Source organism: Anopheles nili, chromosome 3 (assembly GCF_943737925.1).
Source record: "Anopheles nili chromosome 3, idAnoNiliSN_F5_01, whole genome shotgun sequence".
NCBI classification, from domain to species: domain Eukaryota; kingdom Metazoa; phylum Arthropoda; class Insecta; order Diptera; family Culicidae; genus Anopheles; species Anopheles nili.
In genome coordinates, this window is record NC_071292.1 from 57,374,456 (window position 1) to 57,391,660 (window position 17,205).

Here is a 17,205-nt window from a genome sequence, read left to right on the forward strand (position 1 = left end):
CATACCATCGTGCGTACCAATATTTAGTTGTATATTTATGCTTCTGATTTGACTCACCTGTAAGCGCGCGAGAGAGATGTATTTGCGCTGATTTGCGGAAGTTTTTCCTGTTTTGCTTAGATTTGATTTTGCTTCTCTTCTTCCTCTTCGCAATATAGCGTGCGACCAGGTGTAACAAACTAGTAAAATACCATTCGTTGAATATACTGTACCGCACTACCATAAGAACGTGAAAAAACGAAAGCGGAAAACAATGTGAGGAAAACTCTAAAGAAAACCGAGTTCAGCCAATAAATAACAATAATACAACAGTGAGATAAGAACCACTCGTGCTTACTGCCTTCGGGCGCACCATCTTCCGAACCACCCGTTAGACTCTAGATTTGAGGTTAAGTAGATTTTTTGTGTCCTTTTCTGTCCACCCCAACCGGTTCGTCCTTGTCCGAGGTAGCCATTGGTTTTATTTTTCATGGGGATATTCACGGACCGGAAAATACCATAAAATAATTCCGCCACAGTTTGGATTACCGTGGTCTCGGGTTCTACCGAACGATGTGGGGAAAGTAAGAGATAAAAGAGAAAAGCGTTAAAATAAACAGCCCCAACAAACAAACAGGGACAGAAGTCCTTTCCAGAAGGACAATTTACGGTTTGTGAGGCGAATGTGGGACAACAAAAATTGTGCTAGCAAGTCCGTGCGTCTCTCCTTTATTGTGCACCTTCGTTCTGTTGTACTTTCCGGTTCCCTGATCTGAATCTGATTGTGAATCGCGTGTTGTCCAATGTCTGCATAACATTTTTCTTGCTTCGTGAGCTCCACTAATTTTAGAACCAGTTGCTGAAACCCGTTGGGATCAATTTTCTCAATCCAAAAGTACGAAAATCATCTGAAATGTGAGCTATTAAGTAATCTGCAGCTAGCTTTAACACTGTTTTGTTTATTTTCGGTTCGTTCGCTGAGACATCATGAATAGTTGATGAAATGGTATGTGAGTTTCACAATCATGAAATAGCTAGCATAATTTACTATTATCGTTTGAAAATATTTTTAGCAGATGCACTATAAGTGTAAGTATATTAAAATGAAATTAGTATACCCTAATTTCTCTATAGCACACTAAACGCTATAATATTTTCAAGGATACGAACCAAGGACGAAAAATGCAAGCATTGCTATACTTTTTTCACCGGTGTGCATTGTCAACTCATTTGACGTATGTTGTTTATTTTGTTTATGTTTGATTACAACTGACTCGATAATTTGTGGATCCTCTTCACTGCCTTGTAACTGCGAGTCTTTTCATATTTTCAAAAAACAAATACTAGCACAAACCAGATAAAAATAAGTGACACAAAATATGGCTAAAAAGAAAGATTCATACGTGGATAAGGATGGTAAGACAAAGCTCAATACGTATTCCCAATAGAATGCTCTTGATTATTGTGGTTCATCTTCTCTTAGTTGACGATGTGGCAGAATCATCACACAAGAGGCATAAAAAACACAAAAAACATAAGAAGGTTCGGAATCAGCCAGAACAAATATTTGAAGTTGTTGAAGAACAGCAGACGCTAGACGAGACCATAGAAGTCGTCGAAGAAATCGAGTACATGGAGGCCGACCCGGAACCTGAAATCGTTTCGAAGGTAGAAACCGAGACACAAACCACGATGGATACGAGCATGTCGCAGACAGACCTGAATGAGTCCCAACTTTTACAGCAACAGAAAGCACTATCGCCCGGAAAGTCGCTAGCCGCTCTAAACAAAGCACAGAAGAAAACGCGCAAGAAGGGTCGCGACAGCGGTACATCCAGCGAAGAGGAACGCTGGCTGGATGCGATTGAATCGGGTAAGCTGGAAGAGGTGGATGATGAGCTGAAAAAAATCAAGCCAAAAGACCCCAAACTAATGACGGCACGGCAGCGAGCGATGTACGAACGCAGCACGGACAAAGAGCCAGGCCCCGGATCGGAACTGCTCATGTCTCTTCCGACGGGCTACAAGGAAAAGGTAATGACCGAGGAAGCAATACAGAAGGCACAGCTTAAATCACAGAAGCGCAAGCAAATGGCCGACGAGAAACGAGAGAAGGATAAAAAGAAGACCATGGAGCGGTTGCTCAAAAAGCAAGACTCGAAATCGGTAAAAGCGATCAAGAACCGTCCAGTGAAAGAGAAAGTACCGATGATAACGTACATGAACACCGTCGAGGGCGCAACGATTTCCCTGCCACCGGATGTCGAGTTCCCGTTGCCGAAACAAACGCCTAAAGAAGCACCAAAGCCCACGCTGTGTGCCATTCCGAATTGCACCAATATTAAGCGGTACAACTGCTCGAAGACAGACACCCCGTTGTGTAGTTACAAATGCTACAAAGCGAACATTGAGGCAATAAAGAAAATCATTTGCTGAAAAATCTTGTTTTTTATTTCGTTTCGCTTGTTAATGCATCAGAAGTCAACCTGGGAGGAAGAGATGATATATTTTCTTGTATCAGCGATTGTTTCGACTACGTAGGGTATCAGCAAGTGCATATATAGAATCGGGAGGTTCGTGCTAGCGTAGAACGTTAACTACAAAAATAACATATATTTTTCTGAATGGAGGTAAAACAACACTCACCAGTAGTTGGTTAAGGTACAGTTCGTAGGCTATTTTGTCTGTAGCCATGTCAACTGCGACTGCCATCATTTCCTCCAGTTCTTCTACCGTGAAGGGTTCCCCTTCCTCCGTGATCAATTTGGTCATGTATTCCTTGTCGACAAATCCCTTTCCTTCTTGATCCAGAACGCGGAATGCCTTCAGCAATTTTTCAGGAGGTGCTGGCTCCATCCTTGAAGATGTTAAATTTTATCTGTAAAATGCACGAATCTATGTTGCAAAGCCCATACTTATGTTCCGCGATCAGCTGGCTAACATAAGGTAGAAATTTGGACAGATGAACCGTTCCGTTAGAATCTTCAAACTCTGTTGCCGATATTACTTCATTCACATCTGCTTCAGTGGGTACACATCCTAGAAGTATTATTCTATTTTGACACGTGTTCTAACTTGGTTATAGCCTTCACTTACCAAGAAATCGTAATATGGTTCCAATTTCTCGAACGTCTACGGTTTTATTGCCATGATGATCGAAAATCAAAAAGGCATCGGCAATCCTTTTCTCCAATTCATTTGCAGGATTGATATCTATACGATAAAAAGGTGAGTATTACTGATCAAATTAATTTCTAAGCTTTTGAAACTTTGTCATTTACCAGCGTATTCAAAATCAGCCATGTTACAAAGTCAATGACGAATGTACAAACGAAGAAATTTGTTTTATCATTAACAAATGAACCAGCCACATTTGTTTAACCGTTGCTATAACAACGTGCTAAAGAACATCGATGAAATATACTTTGAAGAGTTGCTGTAGATGGATTTGATTTAAAAATTTAGTGATTTAAATTTGAATTATGTCGTAAAATGTTGCCTCACACTTGAATACGACCACATTTTCGCAAAAATAAATCCCAATTTGCTGTAATAATTGAATGAAAGTATGGGCAATCAACACACTTTATGGGAAGCTTTGAAGCCTTGCACTCTGCGCTATCAACACACTACAAGGTTTGCATGTGTCAAAATGGGGTTGTTTACAAAAGCGTTTGTAGACCCCAAGAAGGTTAAAAAAGTTAGTGAGTAACTAAAAGGTAGTGTAGTTTTAGTGTTCTTGTTCGCTTCGTTCAAATAACCAAAGAAAAATCGTTAATTTAACCTAAAAAAGAGCAGGACCACCGTAGCGCTTTCGTTAAACAGCGCAGGCACAGCAATTTCGCCAGAGATCGGTGGTGCCTTGCTGAGTATCGGTGCGTACACGAATCGTACGCGGAACATCAGGAAAAACTTGAACCCGAAGGCTCATCGTCCAGGATGTCCGGTGATCAGAAAACCCTTATCAAGGGCAATCCGTCCCAGTACGTGAAGCTGAACATAGGAGGTTGCTTGCACTACACTACGATCGGGACGCTTTGCAAGCAGGATACGATGCTTCGCGCCATGTTTAGTGGGCGGCTGGAAGTGCTGACGGATTCTGAAGGTATTTGAGTGTTTCCTGTCGTTTGTTGCCAACATTACGCATATAACCTTTCGAATGCATCCCCGCTTTTTTCAGGTTGGATCTTGATCGATCGCTGCGGTACACATTTCGGCACGATACTGAACTTCCTGCGCGATGGTAGCGTGGCACTGCCGGAAACGACCAAGGGCATAGCGGAGCTGCTGGCCGAATCGAAGTACTACTGCATCGAGGAGCTAATCGAGGCGTGCGAGAAAGTGTTGGCGAAAAAGGAACGAGAATCGGAACCGATTTGTCGCGTGCCATTGATCACGTCGCAGAAAGAAGAGCAATATCTGATCAGCACCGCCACCAAACCGGTGGTGAAGCTGCTGATCAACCGCCACAACAACAAGTACTCGTATACGAACACGTCGGACGATAATCTGCTGAAGAACATCGAGTTGTTCGACAAGCTGTCGCTGCGTTTCAGTGGGCGCGTCTTCTTCATCAAGGATGTGATTGGCTCGAGCGAAATCTGCTGCTGGTCGTTCTACGGCAATGGAAAGAAGGTGGCAGAGGTGTGCTGCACCTCGATCGTGTACGCCACCGATAAGAAGCACACGAAGGTGGAGTTTCCCGAGGCGCGCATCTTCGAAGAAACACTGAACATTCTGCTGTACGAGAACAAGAACGCCCCGGACCAGGAGCTGATGCAGGCGACCTCGCTCCGTGGAGCCGTCGGTGGCATCAGCTCGTACACGAGCGACGAGGAGGAGGAAAGAACCGGACTGGCAAGGTTACGCTCGAACAAGCAGAACAATCCCACATGATTCACACACCAGCTCATGCTGAAGAAGAAGCTGTTGCCAAAGAGGAACTAGCACTAGAGGCAGTGCGTACCGTGGCCGGCATAGCGGAAGGGAGATGGCCACAATGCGACCGGTTGATTCGTCTTTTCGACTCCCAATCGCACATCCAACAGCTGATCGATTTCGTGCGTGCGTGCGTGATTTCCGCGACTAAAACATGCCGCTAGATCCGTCAGCGTGCGTTTGGATGAGGATGGGGCAATTAATAGCTATGAACAATATTAACATTTTACTAGGAGCAATTCACAATTCAGACCATCCATCGATACCGCGTTTGAAAGCACTTCAATCGACGAGAATTGAATGTGTTATAATTAACGGGGAATGCTAAACAGGAATAACCAAGAGAGGATACGTCTTCTTTGTGCGAATTCATAACCCGTGAACTGGGGGTACGAAGAGGAAACATTCAACAATAACTGCATGAATCTTAAACATAATCTATATATTGTAGGAAAAAATATCAATAAATAAATCAATAAGGTATAGGATTTAGCTATTCGTGCGTTTAGCTGAGGTTTAGTTCGATGGGTACAAGTTCAGGCACACGGGCTACTGATTTTGGTAGAAATTATCAATCATTTCCTGCTGCTCGGATTCGATGCGCTGCAGGTACTGATATTCGATCTTTAATTTATCCAGCTCAATCATTTTTTCGATGATTTCACTCTGCAATCACGGAAAGATTATGTTAACGTGAAGGATGCGATTGCGTCTACTCCAAATACCTTACCTGTATTTGTTGTTGCTCCGATTCTCGCTGCTTAGAGAACGTTTTTAACATATTCTGCACGCCGACAGCACGCATCTTCTCCTGGTCCACCTCTACGGCGAATACCTCGATGATGTTTGCGAATTGGTCGATAATTCTACGAAAATCGGTTAGCTCTGGAAACGGGGTAACAGAAGAGGGTAACAAATCCGAGGTGTAGTGCAAAAACCAACCCGTGTGCTCGGTGAGCACGGGGACGACGGTAGATAACACTTACTATCGGTAAATTGTTCACACTCATCCTTCAGTTCGTTCGTCTCGTTAGCCACCTCCGGGTCTATCACGCGTAACGTGTAGAGATCATCGATATACAGACCGGATTTACCGAATTCTTCACTCATTTTTACCAATGCGAATGCTCTGAACTGTGGCGAGTTAAAGCGGGCATCAAATAGGAACGTACGAACTAAATATTTGTTTAGTCGAACGGTTGCCATGGCTATCAGGTGGGTGATGTCGCGCCTTGCACCGGAAAAATTTTTGAAAATATTTCGCGAAAATAATCGGAGAGTGCACTAGGTTTTGAAATTCGTCATCAAAATTCGATTGGTAGAACACTACAAATGTATGAAACTTTTCAGCGATTGAAATATTTCAGATCCAATAAAGCGCCATCTATTGCAACAAATTTGAAACAATGAAGCGTTTTCTGTGTGAAATAAATCAGCGCCATCTATTGAGTGTTCTATGAACTAAAAACTTTTAGTACAACTAGCGCCATCTGTTGGTCAGAAGCGAAAAAAAATTAGTACGTCACGGCTAAAAACTGGCCAGATACTTTTCCGGATTGCAAAAATACCAGGAGAGCATGCCAGCCAGGAGGCAACATTTTCAAATCCAAATCACATTTTTTTTTCGAAACTTTTTGGCGATCGTGGCGATTTCAAAATGAGCAAACATCAATCATTCCAAACCAACATTTTTTGATCTTTCGAGACAGTTTCGACGGAAAATTGGCTGGAGCAAAGCGAAACGGAAAAACAAAGAGGAAGCGAGATTTCTTTCAACATTTAATAACAAAACACGCATGGTACGCTTTAGTTTACATTCTTTGTTTTGGATCGACACACTATGTACAATGTTTAATGTGATTAGTTTTAGAGTTTCCTTAATTCCAACAGCAGCAGCAGCAGCAGCAGGGTTACAGCCCCTTTCCCATTCCTATCTGCTGCATTCTCACCAATCACCACCGCATTATCTCTCTTTCTATCTCTCTCTCTCTCTCTCTCTCTCTCTCTCTCTCTCTATCTGCTCTCGATTTCGTGCCTAGCTGTTGCAATTTTTGCACCATACACGCTTAGGAAAAGCCAACAGAGTGCGTGTCTACAATCGACGACATCGATAGGTTTCTAAATCAACACATCTCCCTACAATGCACCGACTCAATCCGACGCTCGTGCACGTGCCTAGCAAGCGGCATCGGGCTATCCTCTTCTCATTAACTTCCGCTAAAACGATGCAGTAATTGAACGTAATTCCGGCGTGGAATCGAAATCACAGTTCCTGCGTCAACATGGGGCGAATTTCAACCTCCTTAATCTCTTTCTTTCTCTCTCGCTCTCGCTCTGTACTAGTGGTACTTCCATAAATAGAAATTAAAAAAGGATTAATAGAAACCTAGGACCTATGACACCCATCGCCTGTTGCAACGCCGGATTTACCACCCTCGTTGCTTCTTTCGTATTGGAAATACTGGAAAAGAGCGATCGGAAACTAAAACGTAAGTATTCTAAGGTAAAAGCCCTGACCGCGACAAAGTAGTTAGTGCGCGTTCGATTGCTCGTTCAGAACCTAGCTCTCACCGGTTTTTAGCGCAGAACCCCATCCGAGGGGAAAGAAAAATCGCTAAAACGGTTCTCTGGCCTATCTGGGCCTACCTCTGTCCGGGGGCGACTGGGATGGTGCGTGTACGGATAGTGAACGTATAATGTATTACAATCTATTTAACAGAGCAGCCACTGCTGCTCCTGTCTTCCGCTGGTGATCTGATCCCTCTTCCTCTCACTCTCTCTCTCTCTCTCTCTCTCTCTCTCTCTCTCTCTCCTTCTTTCGATTGATCCCACGCAGGACTTTCCTCCAACACAAAAACGCGTTCACGCGTGAGCAGCTCACGTCGAAGATGAGGCCGCTTCAGAGGAGCCACCTTCAGCTGTCGTGGCGGCATCCACGGACGAACAAGAACCATCCGCAATCGACGCAACGGCGGCAGTCGCTTCCGTCTCTTCGGTCGCATCCGCTTCCTTTCCGTTGCTGTTGCCACTGCCGTCCGTCGTCGAGGAGGCGTCATCCACCGTAGCGGCATCAGTTTTCACCTTCTTCGTGGCGGACGATACTGCGTCCGTGTCGCAGGCATTGGCCACACCATCGACCGAGTGAGACGCGGCACGTTTGCGGGATGCCGCCCCCGTCAGCTTGGGCGTGAACTGGACGATGATGGCCGTCATGTTGTCGCAACCCGTTCCATCGCCTCGTGTGTGCGGTGCTAAGCAGTAATCGAACAGCTGCAAAGCAACACAAAAGAAGAGAGAAAAACCACATTTACGTGAGATTACGTTTCCAGCTTGGGGGGTCTGCGCGCTTTCATCGTTCCTGCGTACCTCTTCGCAAATTTTGGACAGCTTCGTGTCGGGTTTGTTAATCCGTTTCTGCACGAACTGCACCACTTCCTCGCTGTTCAAGTAGTTCCAGATGCCGTCGCAAGCCAACACCATAAACTCATCCTCCGGTCCGATCGTGATCTTTTCGATGTCCGGAAGAGCTGATATCATCTGTTCTTCGGCGGGGAGAGATTTGTTCTGCAAAACACACGAGAGGCTCGATTAGTGGTTCCGAAACGCAGAAACGCGATCGCGCGTCGATCCCTCACCATTTTGTAGCCATGATCGCCGATTGCACGCGAAAGATTCAATCCTCCATTGACACGGCCATCGAGCGTCACGCGCCCGCCAGCTTTCTCTATCCGCTCGTACTCGATCGTGTCTTCCGGTTTGTGATCGAAGCTCATATCCAGCGCCTTTCCATTCCGACAGACGACGCATCGGGAGTCTCCTGTTTGGTGGAGGACGGAGAGAAGGACAAAAATAATGCAACCAACCGACCATCGGCAAAGGAAAAAAAAAGGATTCAAAAATCGCTTACCGGCATTGGCCACGTAGAGGTCCTTTCCGTTTAGTAATGCCACCACGGCCGTACAACCGCTGTCCTTGCCCGGTTCGTCGGTGATCGTTTTCATGAATGCCGCGTCCTCTTCCGTGATATACTCCTTCAGATGCATGTAATCTTCATCTTCATCGACCTCCTCTTCTTCTTCGTCCGAATCGTGCCCTTCATCGCTGTGTATGACAAATTAGAAACGCTCTAATCTAATAGTCCGCTGGGAAAACGACTCATTCACCCATCCCGTACGTACCCATCCGTGTCCTCCTCGCCTTCACCGGTACTGGAAGTGTCATCGGTTGGTTCTTCGGCGTGTGGGAACTCCTCGTCGGAGTCACTCTCATCGTCATCGTCGTCGTCATCCGTATCATCGAGTTCCATCATAGACGCATCGGGCGCTGATGGGCCATTCTTCGGCGCCGCTTTCCCAGCGGTCGAGCTGCTGTGTACCTTTGCCGGTGATGACGAGGACGACGACGTACCTTTGGAACCTCCGGCACTGCCGCTTCCACTGTCGCAGCTACCCGTTCCGGCCACACCGTTCTCTTGACCACCCGAACCGGACGACGAGCAGGAAGACGACACCGCACCAGAGGAGGCGGCTTTAGCGACATTCCCGTTCACCTTGCCCCCCGACGCCGCCGACTGTTTGCTGCCGTCCGAAGACGAACTGTCCGGGGCACAGTTTTCTTTCCCACCCGTGCTTCCGGCGGCTGCTTCACCTTCGGATTTAACCGCAACGTTACCAGCCGTGTCGCTGATTTCATTGCTTTGTTCGGCCGTTTTGATGCCACTGCTCCCTGCTGCGGCCACTTCGGCTTTAACGGGTGCAGCAGCACCGGACGCAGCGGACGACGAGGACGACGACGATGGTTCCGGTTGCGGTGTCGATTCCTTTGCTCGTTCCACCGTTTTGTTGCTCGAGCTGCTAACGGTCGAGTCGGCTGCATCCTTCGAACTTCCTGCCGGTATGCTGTTTTCTGCTGCCGGATCAGCTTCCGCATCGGAGCTGCTCGAGCCACCGTCCACTTTCGTTGGGCTCGGCTTGTTGACACCGTCCTTTGACGTGCCGGAACAACCGGAACCATCGGTCGCTCCGCGCCGCTTGCTCTTCAGATACGGAGAGATCGGTTTCGAGCAGTTGCCCTCCTTCGCCACCATCGCTACTCGCTGATTGGCCACTGGTGGCTGTTTTACGTCCTTGCGGTACTTTTGCAGCACCTCGTTCAGGGGCATCACCGCTTCCTTGCAGAGATCCTCCACGTTATCATCCTCTTCCTCTTCTTCGTCCTCATCCGCTTCATCCTCGCCGTTCGATTTGTCCGACAGTAGCTTCAGCTCCTCGATGACCTTGTCCTGTAGCAGCGTGGCGTCGAATCCCAGGAAGGCCGCCTTTAACGCCTGCTCGAAATCTTTCCGTTTGTACGCGTCCACCGTCTTGAGGAAGTTCGGCAAGTGCTGGCTACAGTACTGGGCCACCTCGGCGCCACCGTGCCCGTCGTACACGGCGAAGAAGGAACTGTTGTCGTCGTAGCTCATAATGCAGTTGTGTGCATCCTGTTGTGGGTGGACGAGAAAGAAATAAAAGCCATAAATTCATCATTCAAAACTCTTCAACCGGGAACCATATACGGGGGGTGCCCAAAACACGCGGGTTGCTTTGATCCGAATCTTCGTGTGACCTTTCACACAACGCCTCGACGGATAAGCCCTCCGGTTATAATCACCTCCTGGCTGATTCGCCATCCCTGCATCGAGCTGGAACCGCATATCACCAGCGCATTCGCCTCATCGCTGGAATCCTTCGTCGTCGATGGTTCCGAAAGGTAGGCCCCCATGTTGACGACCGGTTAGCTTTGTTCCCGGTGGCAATTGCAATGTTCCGCCAACGAACGCGACCCGGTAGGCGATGGTGTGTGTGTGTGTGCGCGCGCCCGCAGATTAGCAAAAGGTCCACTTGAGACAACAAACTCGCCCACGGAACGTTGATGCCGTTGTTCACAACACACACTGTGGCCGGACACTGTTTTTTATTGTTATTTTCACCGCTCTCCGCACTCGACTGCTGCACTGACCTCCCGCCCCTGTCACCGCTACTCTTCACCACGCGCCAATAAGCTCGCTGTCACGGAGTGCCGCGGAACACATCGAGACACACGCACACAGTCGTATGGACACGCGCCACCGGCAACCGTACGGCAGAATGCTGAGGCGGCGAAATGACCTGAAACCGGAACCGTCCGGCGAGATTAACCACAATGCCGCCAACACTGTCTAGATCGATCGAAACACAATCGGACGGCGAGAGAATGCAGATTCGCGAACGCTACATGACCGCGGTGAAACTTTCGATTTCTCACACCGGAAGTCCTTCGGTGGACAGGGTGTGCCCGATTACGAACGTGCCCCGTGTGTGTCGTCTCTGCTTCAAAGGGCACTGCTTCCCGGCAAATTTTCAGCTTGCTTTTCCCACACTCGCGCACCGACGCATGTCACCACGGAACGCGCTAGCTAGGACGCGATTCGCCGCAAACGGCACACGAACCGGACGCACCAAAACCGTGGGCCACTTGCACGCGGCGGAAGCTGATTTTTGCGGAACAATTCCGGTCGCAAAGGATCCGCTTGCAACGAGGATGTTTTCGGCCAGCTTGCCTACTTCGTGCACGCGCTTCGATGAGAAAAAAGCGGCCAATCAAACATGGCGGCAACAAGCACAGTGGGATGACACTTTCACAGCTGTCATTCGGACAGGCTTTCTGTTTCGTTCGATGCAATTTTAATGCTATTTGAATCTCTTTTTGTTATTGAAAATGCTGAAAAATTAAAGAATAAACTACTGAATTCTTGAAATACGATATTTTAATATTATTTAATCGCAATATACCAATATATTCCTTCCGATTGACCTAAGGGAGTTGTACCGCAAATGATGGTTAAGCGCAGATTACACGTAACATCAAGTGCTGAAGCATAATCATGCTTATGAACATGTTTAAAATTTTGTTGCTCTGCAACATAAAAAAATCATATTCAACAGCAAATATATGGTTTATGAAAACAAAACATGAACAATATAATTGGAAATATTACATTAATGAAACAAGCATCTATATATTCACTATTCATATGCAAACGTGTACAAAATGATAAATACAATGTGCGAAATAAACTCAATTTTTAAGCTTTTTATTGCACCAACGGTTCTAACAGCAAAACTATTGGCAAAATTTTTTATCATAGGGTCACAGTTTACCCATTCCACCACGAAAAATAGCCAATAGGCATAATCGATTATCTCTTCTCGTAACAGAAACGGTTGATTAAAATTTACTATACATCAACCGTTGCTTTAATGGAGGTAAAGAGCCATCAAATGAGGTTACAGAATCGCTTATCGCCTTATGGTTTCGTTTGAAACATGTAATACTTTCTGTGCCATTTGCGATCGCTTCAGTATGCTTAGTGCTCACCATAAAGCCTTGTGGTTATTTTAAAGTTCAACTAGACTAGTCGATCGTGTGATCTTAAACTCGGAGGTGATGAACTTGAAGGTTTGCCATGTTCCGGAATAGTGCTTTGCAATCTGTGCTAGCTGATTTGTTTGTGCAATTGCCGAAACGATGTATGATTATGGTGCAGTAACCTACAAATTTGAATACTCTCACTAGGGCAAATTACTACCGATAACGAGATGAGTGTAGCATGTTTGTGTTTTGGACATGGAAGGTTTACTATGTGGAATGTGCTCTGATTACGCCGGGGTGAATGTTGACCAAAAAAGTCAGATTTTAGAGGTGTTACGGAGCATAAATAGCGCGAAAACAGTGATGTCATCGTCGTCGTTTAGGGTATCTCCCGCTTAAAGTCGGTGGTAGGCCATTAGATTCCTTTTTTAAGTTTTGGAACGAACGCCAGATTAAACTTTGACCCGTGTACGAACACATCTTCCCGCACCTGCATCAACCGAAACGCAAAGAAAACTGTCCTGCCTACACGCGGCATTCACACGTGGTCCTTCCTCAGAGGCCGCCCATAAAGCATTTTCCTTTCGCCCTACGCGGCGCGTTTTTATGCCACCCACGGTAGCACGGTTCAGGGCCACGCGTTCGTCATGCCATGCGCTGAAACCGTTAATCTAATTTTTTGGGCAATTTATTTCATCGCTATATACCCCTATCGGGCCCGTGCCATTATCATCGTGCTTCTTCCTACCACAATTTAGCATCCAACCGGTGCTCTATCTCATGCTCGGGTGGTGCCACACGATGTCCTTCCTACCTTCCTTCAAACGGTGCCTTAAACCCGAATGGAAACCAAAAGCCCTAGTGGAGGAGAAAACCGACCTACGGTATTATAAATAAACCCGCGTCGTCGCCGGTTGTGCGCCAATCGCCCTCTCCCAAAAACCCTCCCAAAACACCCCTTCCTCAAAGGACCATAAACTAGCAGAGCCCGGACGCCCACAATTAAATCCCTTCCCGAATCTCACCGGGGCCGTCGTAAAAGTGAAAAACAATGTGCGAACCAAACCTGTTTGCCATTTGATTCGGAGCCTTTTTGAACGGCGACAGCATGCTTTACGATTCCCAGTGCGTACCGGTGCGTTGCTCTTTTGCCGGGAAAAACCAATATCAAAGATCCCGCAAATTACGGCCCGGCACGACATCCGCTCGCAAAGTTCTGCCAACCGAACACGCGGATGCTGTGACGTCACCCGGTGCGTGGGCCACCCGAAAAACGCGGGTGAGGTGAAACCGCAGCAAACCATTTCCCTGCGTGGCTGCGTGGGTTTGGTGTGGCTTTAATCAACGTCTGCCAACATCCGCCCACGTGCATCGAAAACTCCGGGGACCGGTCTTTTCCGGTCGCCCGGCAAAGGTGCTCCTGGTCCTCTTATCAGGTAGATGTAACACGCGACGGCATGGGCAGCTCACCGATCGGTGGGTTGGTGATGTCGTGAAGCTAAGCCATCCTGCTTGGATTGCTTCGAGTGTTAGAAATCCTGCCCGAGCGGGGGTTGAAGAGATTTGGCAGTGATTGCCCGACTCGAGATCCTGGCCGGAACCCTCGCTTGAACCATCTGCGTGGGTTTAAAATGTGGTAATCCCTAATTACGCTCATTAGCAGTACGGCGTTACATGTTGGTCCTGTTGCGCCACTATCATCATCACCATCACCACCACCACAGAAAAGCTCCCGAGCTGGCTGAACCCTCCTGACGGTATGTGTGTGACGACAGAAACAAGGCCACACGTTTCCCAGGGTCGTAGCAACGTCATCAGACCCGCAGGTCCTTGAGCCGGAGCCCCGGTTGATGACGTTCGGGATAGTAATCGTAAATTTACGCTTCAAGCTCGCTCGAACCAACCGCTCGACCCGTGGGTGGTCACGCTAGAGCAGGACAGTCCGCTTACGAGCGTACGACTACCCACACCCGTCACCGAGGGGCAGAAGCGTAAAGAACCGACAACGGAATGACAAAAAACAAAAAAGAAAAGCACACACCAAAAGTGCATTCGTTCCCGCGCATAAAGCTTCATCCATCGAGTGACCGGGGACGTGGGGAGGTCAGGATCGCTGAAAGTGCGATTGTTCCGCGTCGTTGGTGCATTTTCGAGTGCGTGTGGGTGTGGATGGGCATGAGTGAACGCGAGAAAACCACCTTAGACAGAGGGAGCGAGCGAGATAGCACAACACCAAGGGGCGCTAGGAAAAGCGCAGGCGTTGGAAAGTGTGTTTCACTTCACGGCACGATGGGAAGCTCAATTCATCCACCGGAGCTTGGGAAGGGACAAAGGACGCAGGGCTCGAAAGAGGAGGGTGGAATGGGGGTGTTTCGAAAGCACGCACCGAGCAAGCGTGGTGAAGCAACGTGGTGTAGGAGCACGAAAATAAACGACAAAACACGTACACGCTCACGAGAGCACGACGTCGTTGGAACGGAAGGACGCTGCCGAATCCTTGAAAGTTCACGTGTATTGATTCGCCACGCTCTGTCGCATCGTGAAGCGTGCGTGGGTGTGGGTTGGGGTGCTAGTGGTGCTTCCGGTTAGTAGTTCTTCCGCACGACATGATCGTACAGGACGACCTGCTCGTACACGTCGCTAGGGACCTCGATCCGGCTCGTATTGGTGCCGTAGTAGTTCGACGTTGGATCGAGATAGATGTCCTTGCGGTCGTACGTGTTTCGGAAGATGATACCACGGAATGGATCGCACAGGATCTGGTAGTTGCGAGAGTTGTTCTTCCGGCTGCTGCCTGTTCGGCCATTGTAGTACAGCAGATCGACGGGCGTTGGGTAGAGGACTTTTTCTCCCGCAAAGATGGCTCGCCAGTCGTTTGAGTACTGCTGATAGTGGTGAACTCGCTTCAACCCGTCCTCGTAGTCGATGTAGCCAGAAATTTCCGTATTCTTTCTGATGTAGCGCATGTAAATTATCGTCTGAAATGGTTCAAAATGGGGGGTATTTATCAGTTTTAGGGACTCCCTTCGAAGCTGCTCCTTATTATTACCGACAACAGTCCCAACCGGTTCGGACGTTCCCGTGCGGCTAGCTCCTTCAGAAATTCATTTTTGGGCACCAGGTTTCGGCTGAACAGAGTGAGTGGATCCTTCTGGACCTGGAGGAACGATCTTTGTGCTTCGAACGCTTGCTTCGTGAGGGCACTTTGGATGGGGGAAACGATTAAACTACCAACTATGCTCAAATCGAGGAAACTTGAACACTTACCGGTAGCCTGTTCGGTAAAGACTTAGTAAATTTTCACGATCACCGAAATATTGGAGACTTTTGCCATCGATAAGTGAATTCAGGTAGTCCTCGTAGGAGTTGAACTCCAGTATTAAGAGGTCCTGCTCGGTTAGCTTCATTTTTACACCGATGAAGCCTTTGTGTCAACTCAATGAAGATTTTTTGGCACACAAACGAGCAGCCAACTTGATTGCAATTTACCCACGTCAACGAATATAGTCGTTGATAGTATGCGCGTTTCTATGAATGACCAGGCGCCTCCATTGATTTTAAATTTGATTGTATGCTTCATAATATTTGCATCGAATTCGCCAAGAATTCATAATATTTGCATCGAATTCGCCAGAATCAATGGAAAATATATCAAAACGAAAAATTATTCACAAATTTGTGAAATTATTGCGTAAATACACAATACGTCTAATTGTACGTAAATACGAAAAGTCTTGGGGCGACACGTGCTATCCGATACACGCGCCTATTGGTGCTAGCGTAACCCAATTTCTTCTAATAGTAGCATTAAAATTGTATACGCTTGATAACTCCGATAACAACGGTGACGAAAAACAGCCCATCCAGGCGAGACGAATAAAGCGCACGGGACGGGAAAATTCAACAAATGAATCATGAATCATAGCCAACCCGTGTACGTTTCGGCACTCGGAGCGGTTAACCTTCACCGCCAACCAACCGTTATCCTAGCTGAGAGCCAGGACATGGTTGGTTCATTGTCACCACCACCACCAAACCGAGTTTCGACGCACACAAGCACAGCCAGCTACGAATAACAACGGTGACGAGTCAATCGCCCGCCAAAATCAATCCCTTTCCCCAAACCGACGGTCGACAACGTGCTTTGCGCATTTTTATCCTTTTTCTCTCTCAATTTTACTCGTTCTCTCTCTCTTCCTCTATTATTTAGCCACACAAAAAGTTCATCCGCAGAACGGACGCGCGACTTCCAGCCACGTTCAACACACATACACACTGGTATAGAAATAGCTAGCAACTCGCAGCTGGAAGGCTTCCGCTGGGGCCCGCCATATATTTAACACACCTTCCAGTTGGTGGCGACGCTCAGAAACGAATGAACACTGGCGCTGGCCGGACGACGGCGCGCGTTTCCGGTCCCTAGCGTGCGTGGCGGTAGTACGCGCTTCGACAGTGGGCTCGCACCATCGACAAGGGCAGCCAGAACAAGGCGGTGTGAAGCTGAAGCAAAGTGACACCCTGGGAAAACGGGAAAACCCGCAGTACACGCCTCACCGAGCGAGCGAGCCCCATCGGAACCATCGGACGGGTGCTAGTGTGCTGGTGATGTTACATAAAAAAGTAACGCGAAGCAATAACAGCGCTCCTACGCTGAGGCCACGCCGCCTTGGGGGTTGTGATGCGTGAGTGAGTGCGTTTGTGTGCCACTACCCTCTACCCCACGGGTCGGTAGTGTGCCACCGCGTGTGCACCGAACGTGTGTGTTATCCCGGATTATCGATGGCAGGTCGTGCGGTTTTAGCTTACGATTGAAACAAATGTGCCCTTGCCTTTTCCCCGAAAAAAAAAGTGCCCGCGAGCCCAGTCAAGGGCTTGTGAAAGTAAACCCGCGCGAGC

At 47.7% G+C, this 17,205-nt stretch overlaps 6 protein-coding genes across 6 annotated transcripts; 2 read left to right on the forward strand and 4 right to left on the reverse strand.

Moving 5' to 3' along the window:
- Positions 1-1,358: 1,358 nt before the first annotated feature.
- LOC128725927 (INO80 complex subunit B) lies at positions 1,359-2,415 on the forward strand. Its single transcript, XM_053819701.1, has 2 exons — positions 1,359-1,395; positions 1,463-2,415. Exons 1-2 carry the CDS (start codon positions 1,359-1,361, stop codon positions 2,413-2,415), a joined length of 990 nt encoding a protein of 329 aa, XP_053675676.1.
- An 81-nt stretch (positions 2,416-2,496) lies between these two features.
- Positions 2,497-3,282, reverse strand: LOC128726229 (dynein regulatory complex protein 8). The gene is made up of 5 exons (XM_053820026.1): positions 3,261-3,282; positions 3,076-3,192; positions 2,895-3,018; positions 2,626-2,836; positions 2,497-2,559 (listed from the first exon to the last, which is right to left on the reverse strand). The coding sequence occupies exons 1-5, from the start codon at positions 3,280-3,282 to the stop codon at positions 2,497-2,499; spliced, it is 537 nt and encodes a 178-aa protein (XP_053676001.1).
- A 633-nt stretch (positions 3,283-3,915) lies between these two features.
- Positions 3,916-5,373, forward strand: LOC128725252 (BTB/POZ domain-containing adapter for CUL3-mediated RhoA degradation protein 3). Its single transcript, XM_053818981.1, has 2 exons — positions 3,916-4,084; positions 4,160-5,373. The coding sequence occupies exons 1-2, from the start codon at positions 3,919-3,921 to the stop codon at positions 4,873-4,875; spliced, it is 882 nt and encodes a 293-aa protein (XP_053674956.1). The 5' UTR covers positions 3,916-3,918; the 3' UTR covers positions 4,876-5,373.
- A 93-nt stretch (positions 5,374-5,466) lies between these two features.
- On the reverse strand, positions 5,467-6,027 carry LOC128726661 (intraflagellar transport protein 20 homolog). The gene is made up of 3 exons (XM_053820481.1): positions 5,904-6,027; positions 5,648-5,802; positions 5,467-5,583 (listed from the first exon to the last, which is right to left on the reverse strand). Exons 1-3 carry the CDS (start codon positions 6,025-6,027, stop codon positions 5,467-5,469), a joined length of 396 nt encoding a protein of 131 aa, XP_053676456.1.
- Positions 6,028-6,723: 696 nt separating this feature from the next.
- Positions 6,724-10,680, reverse strand: LOC128722992 (probable protein phosphatase CG10417). The gene is made up of 6 exons (XM_053816693.1): positions 10,570-10,680; positions 9,096-10,399; positions 8,825-9,018; positions 8,553-8,734; positions 8,284-8,481; positions 6,724-8,187 (listed from the first exon to the last, which is right to left on the reverse strand). Exons 1-6 carry the CDS (start codon positions 10,678-10,680, stop codon positions 7,795-7,797), a joined length of 2,382 nt encoding a protein of 793 aa, XP_053672668.1. The 3' UTR covers positions 6,724-7,794.
- Positions 10,681-14,894: 4,214 nt separating this feature from the next.
- Positions 14,895-15,716, reverse strand: LOC128726471 (cilia- and flagella-associated protein 299-like). The gene is made up of 3 exons (XM_053820284.1): positions 15,577-15,716; positions 15,359-15,512; positions 14,895-15,287 (listed from the first exon to the last, which is right to left on the reverse strand). Exons 1-3 carry the CDS (start codon positions 15,714-15,716, stop codon positions 14,895-14,897), a joined length of 687 nt encoding a protein of 228 aa, XP_053676259.1.
- Positions 15,717-17,205: the final 1,489 nt, after the last annotated feature.

Coding starts and splice junctions, on each gene's coding strand:
- LOC128726471 (XM_053820284.1), bottom strand. CDS start 15,716: ATGAAGCTAACCGAGCAGGACCTCTTAATACTGGAGTTCAACTCCTAC. Junction 15,513..15,576: donor CTTTACCGAACAGGCTACCG/GTAAGTGTTCAA, acceptor CCCCATCCAAAG/TGCCCTCACGAAGCAAGCGT. Junction 15,288..15,358: donor ACCGGTTGGGACTGTTGTCG/GTAATAATAAGG, acceptor GAACCATTTCAG/ACGATAATTTACATGCGCTA.
- LOC128725927 (XM_053819701.1), top strand. CDS start 1,359: ATGGCTAAAAAGAAAGATTCATACGTGGATAAGGATG. Junction 1,396..1,462: donor TTCATACGTGGATAAGGATG/GTAAGACAAAGC, acceptor ATCTTCTCTTAG/TTGACGATGTGGCAGAATCA.
- LOC128726229 (XM_053820026.1), bottom strand. CDS start 3,282: ATGGCTGATTTTGAATACGCTG. Junction 3,193..3,260: donor GGCTGATTTTGAATACGCTG/GTAAATGACAAA, acceptor TTTATCGTATAG/ATATCAATCCTGCAAATGAA. Junction 2,560..2,625: donor TGTACCTTAACCAACTACTG/GTGAGTGTTGTT, acceptor GTTCTACGCTAG/CACGAACCTCCCGATTCTAT.
- LOC128725252 (XM_053818981.1), top strand. CDS start 3,919: ATGTCCGGTGATCAGAAAACCCTTATCAAGGGCAATCCGTCCCAGTAC. Junction 4,085..4,159: donor AGTGCTGACGGATTCTGAAG/GTATTTGAGTGT, acceptor CGCTTTTTTCAG/GTTGGATCTTGATCGATCGC.
- LOC128726661 (XM_053820481.1), bottom strand. CDS start 6,027: ATGAGTGAAGAATTCGGTAAATCCGGTCTGTATATCGATGATCTCTAC. Junction 5,803..5,903: donor GTGTGAACAATTTACCGATA/GTAAGTGTTATC, acceptor CCCCGTTTCCAG/AGCTAACCGATTTTCGTAGA. Junction 5,584..5,647: donor CGGAGCAACAACAAATACAG/GTAAGGTATTTG, acceptor CCGTGATTGCAG/AGTGAAATCATCGAAAAAAT.
- LOC128722992 (XM_053816693.1), bottom strand. CDS start 10,680: ATGGGGGCCTACCTTTCGGAACCATCGACGACGAAGGATTCCAGCGAT. Junction 10,400..10,569: donor GATGGCGAATCAGCCAGGAG/GTGATTATAACC, acceptor CACCCACAACAG/GATGCACACAACTGCATTAT. Junction 9,019..9,095: donor GGCGAGGAGGACACGGATGG/GTACGTACGGGA, acceptor TGTCATACACAG/CGATGAAGGGCACGATTCGG.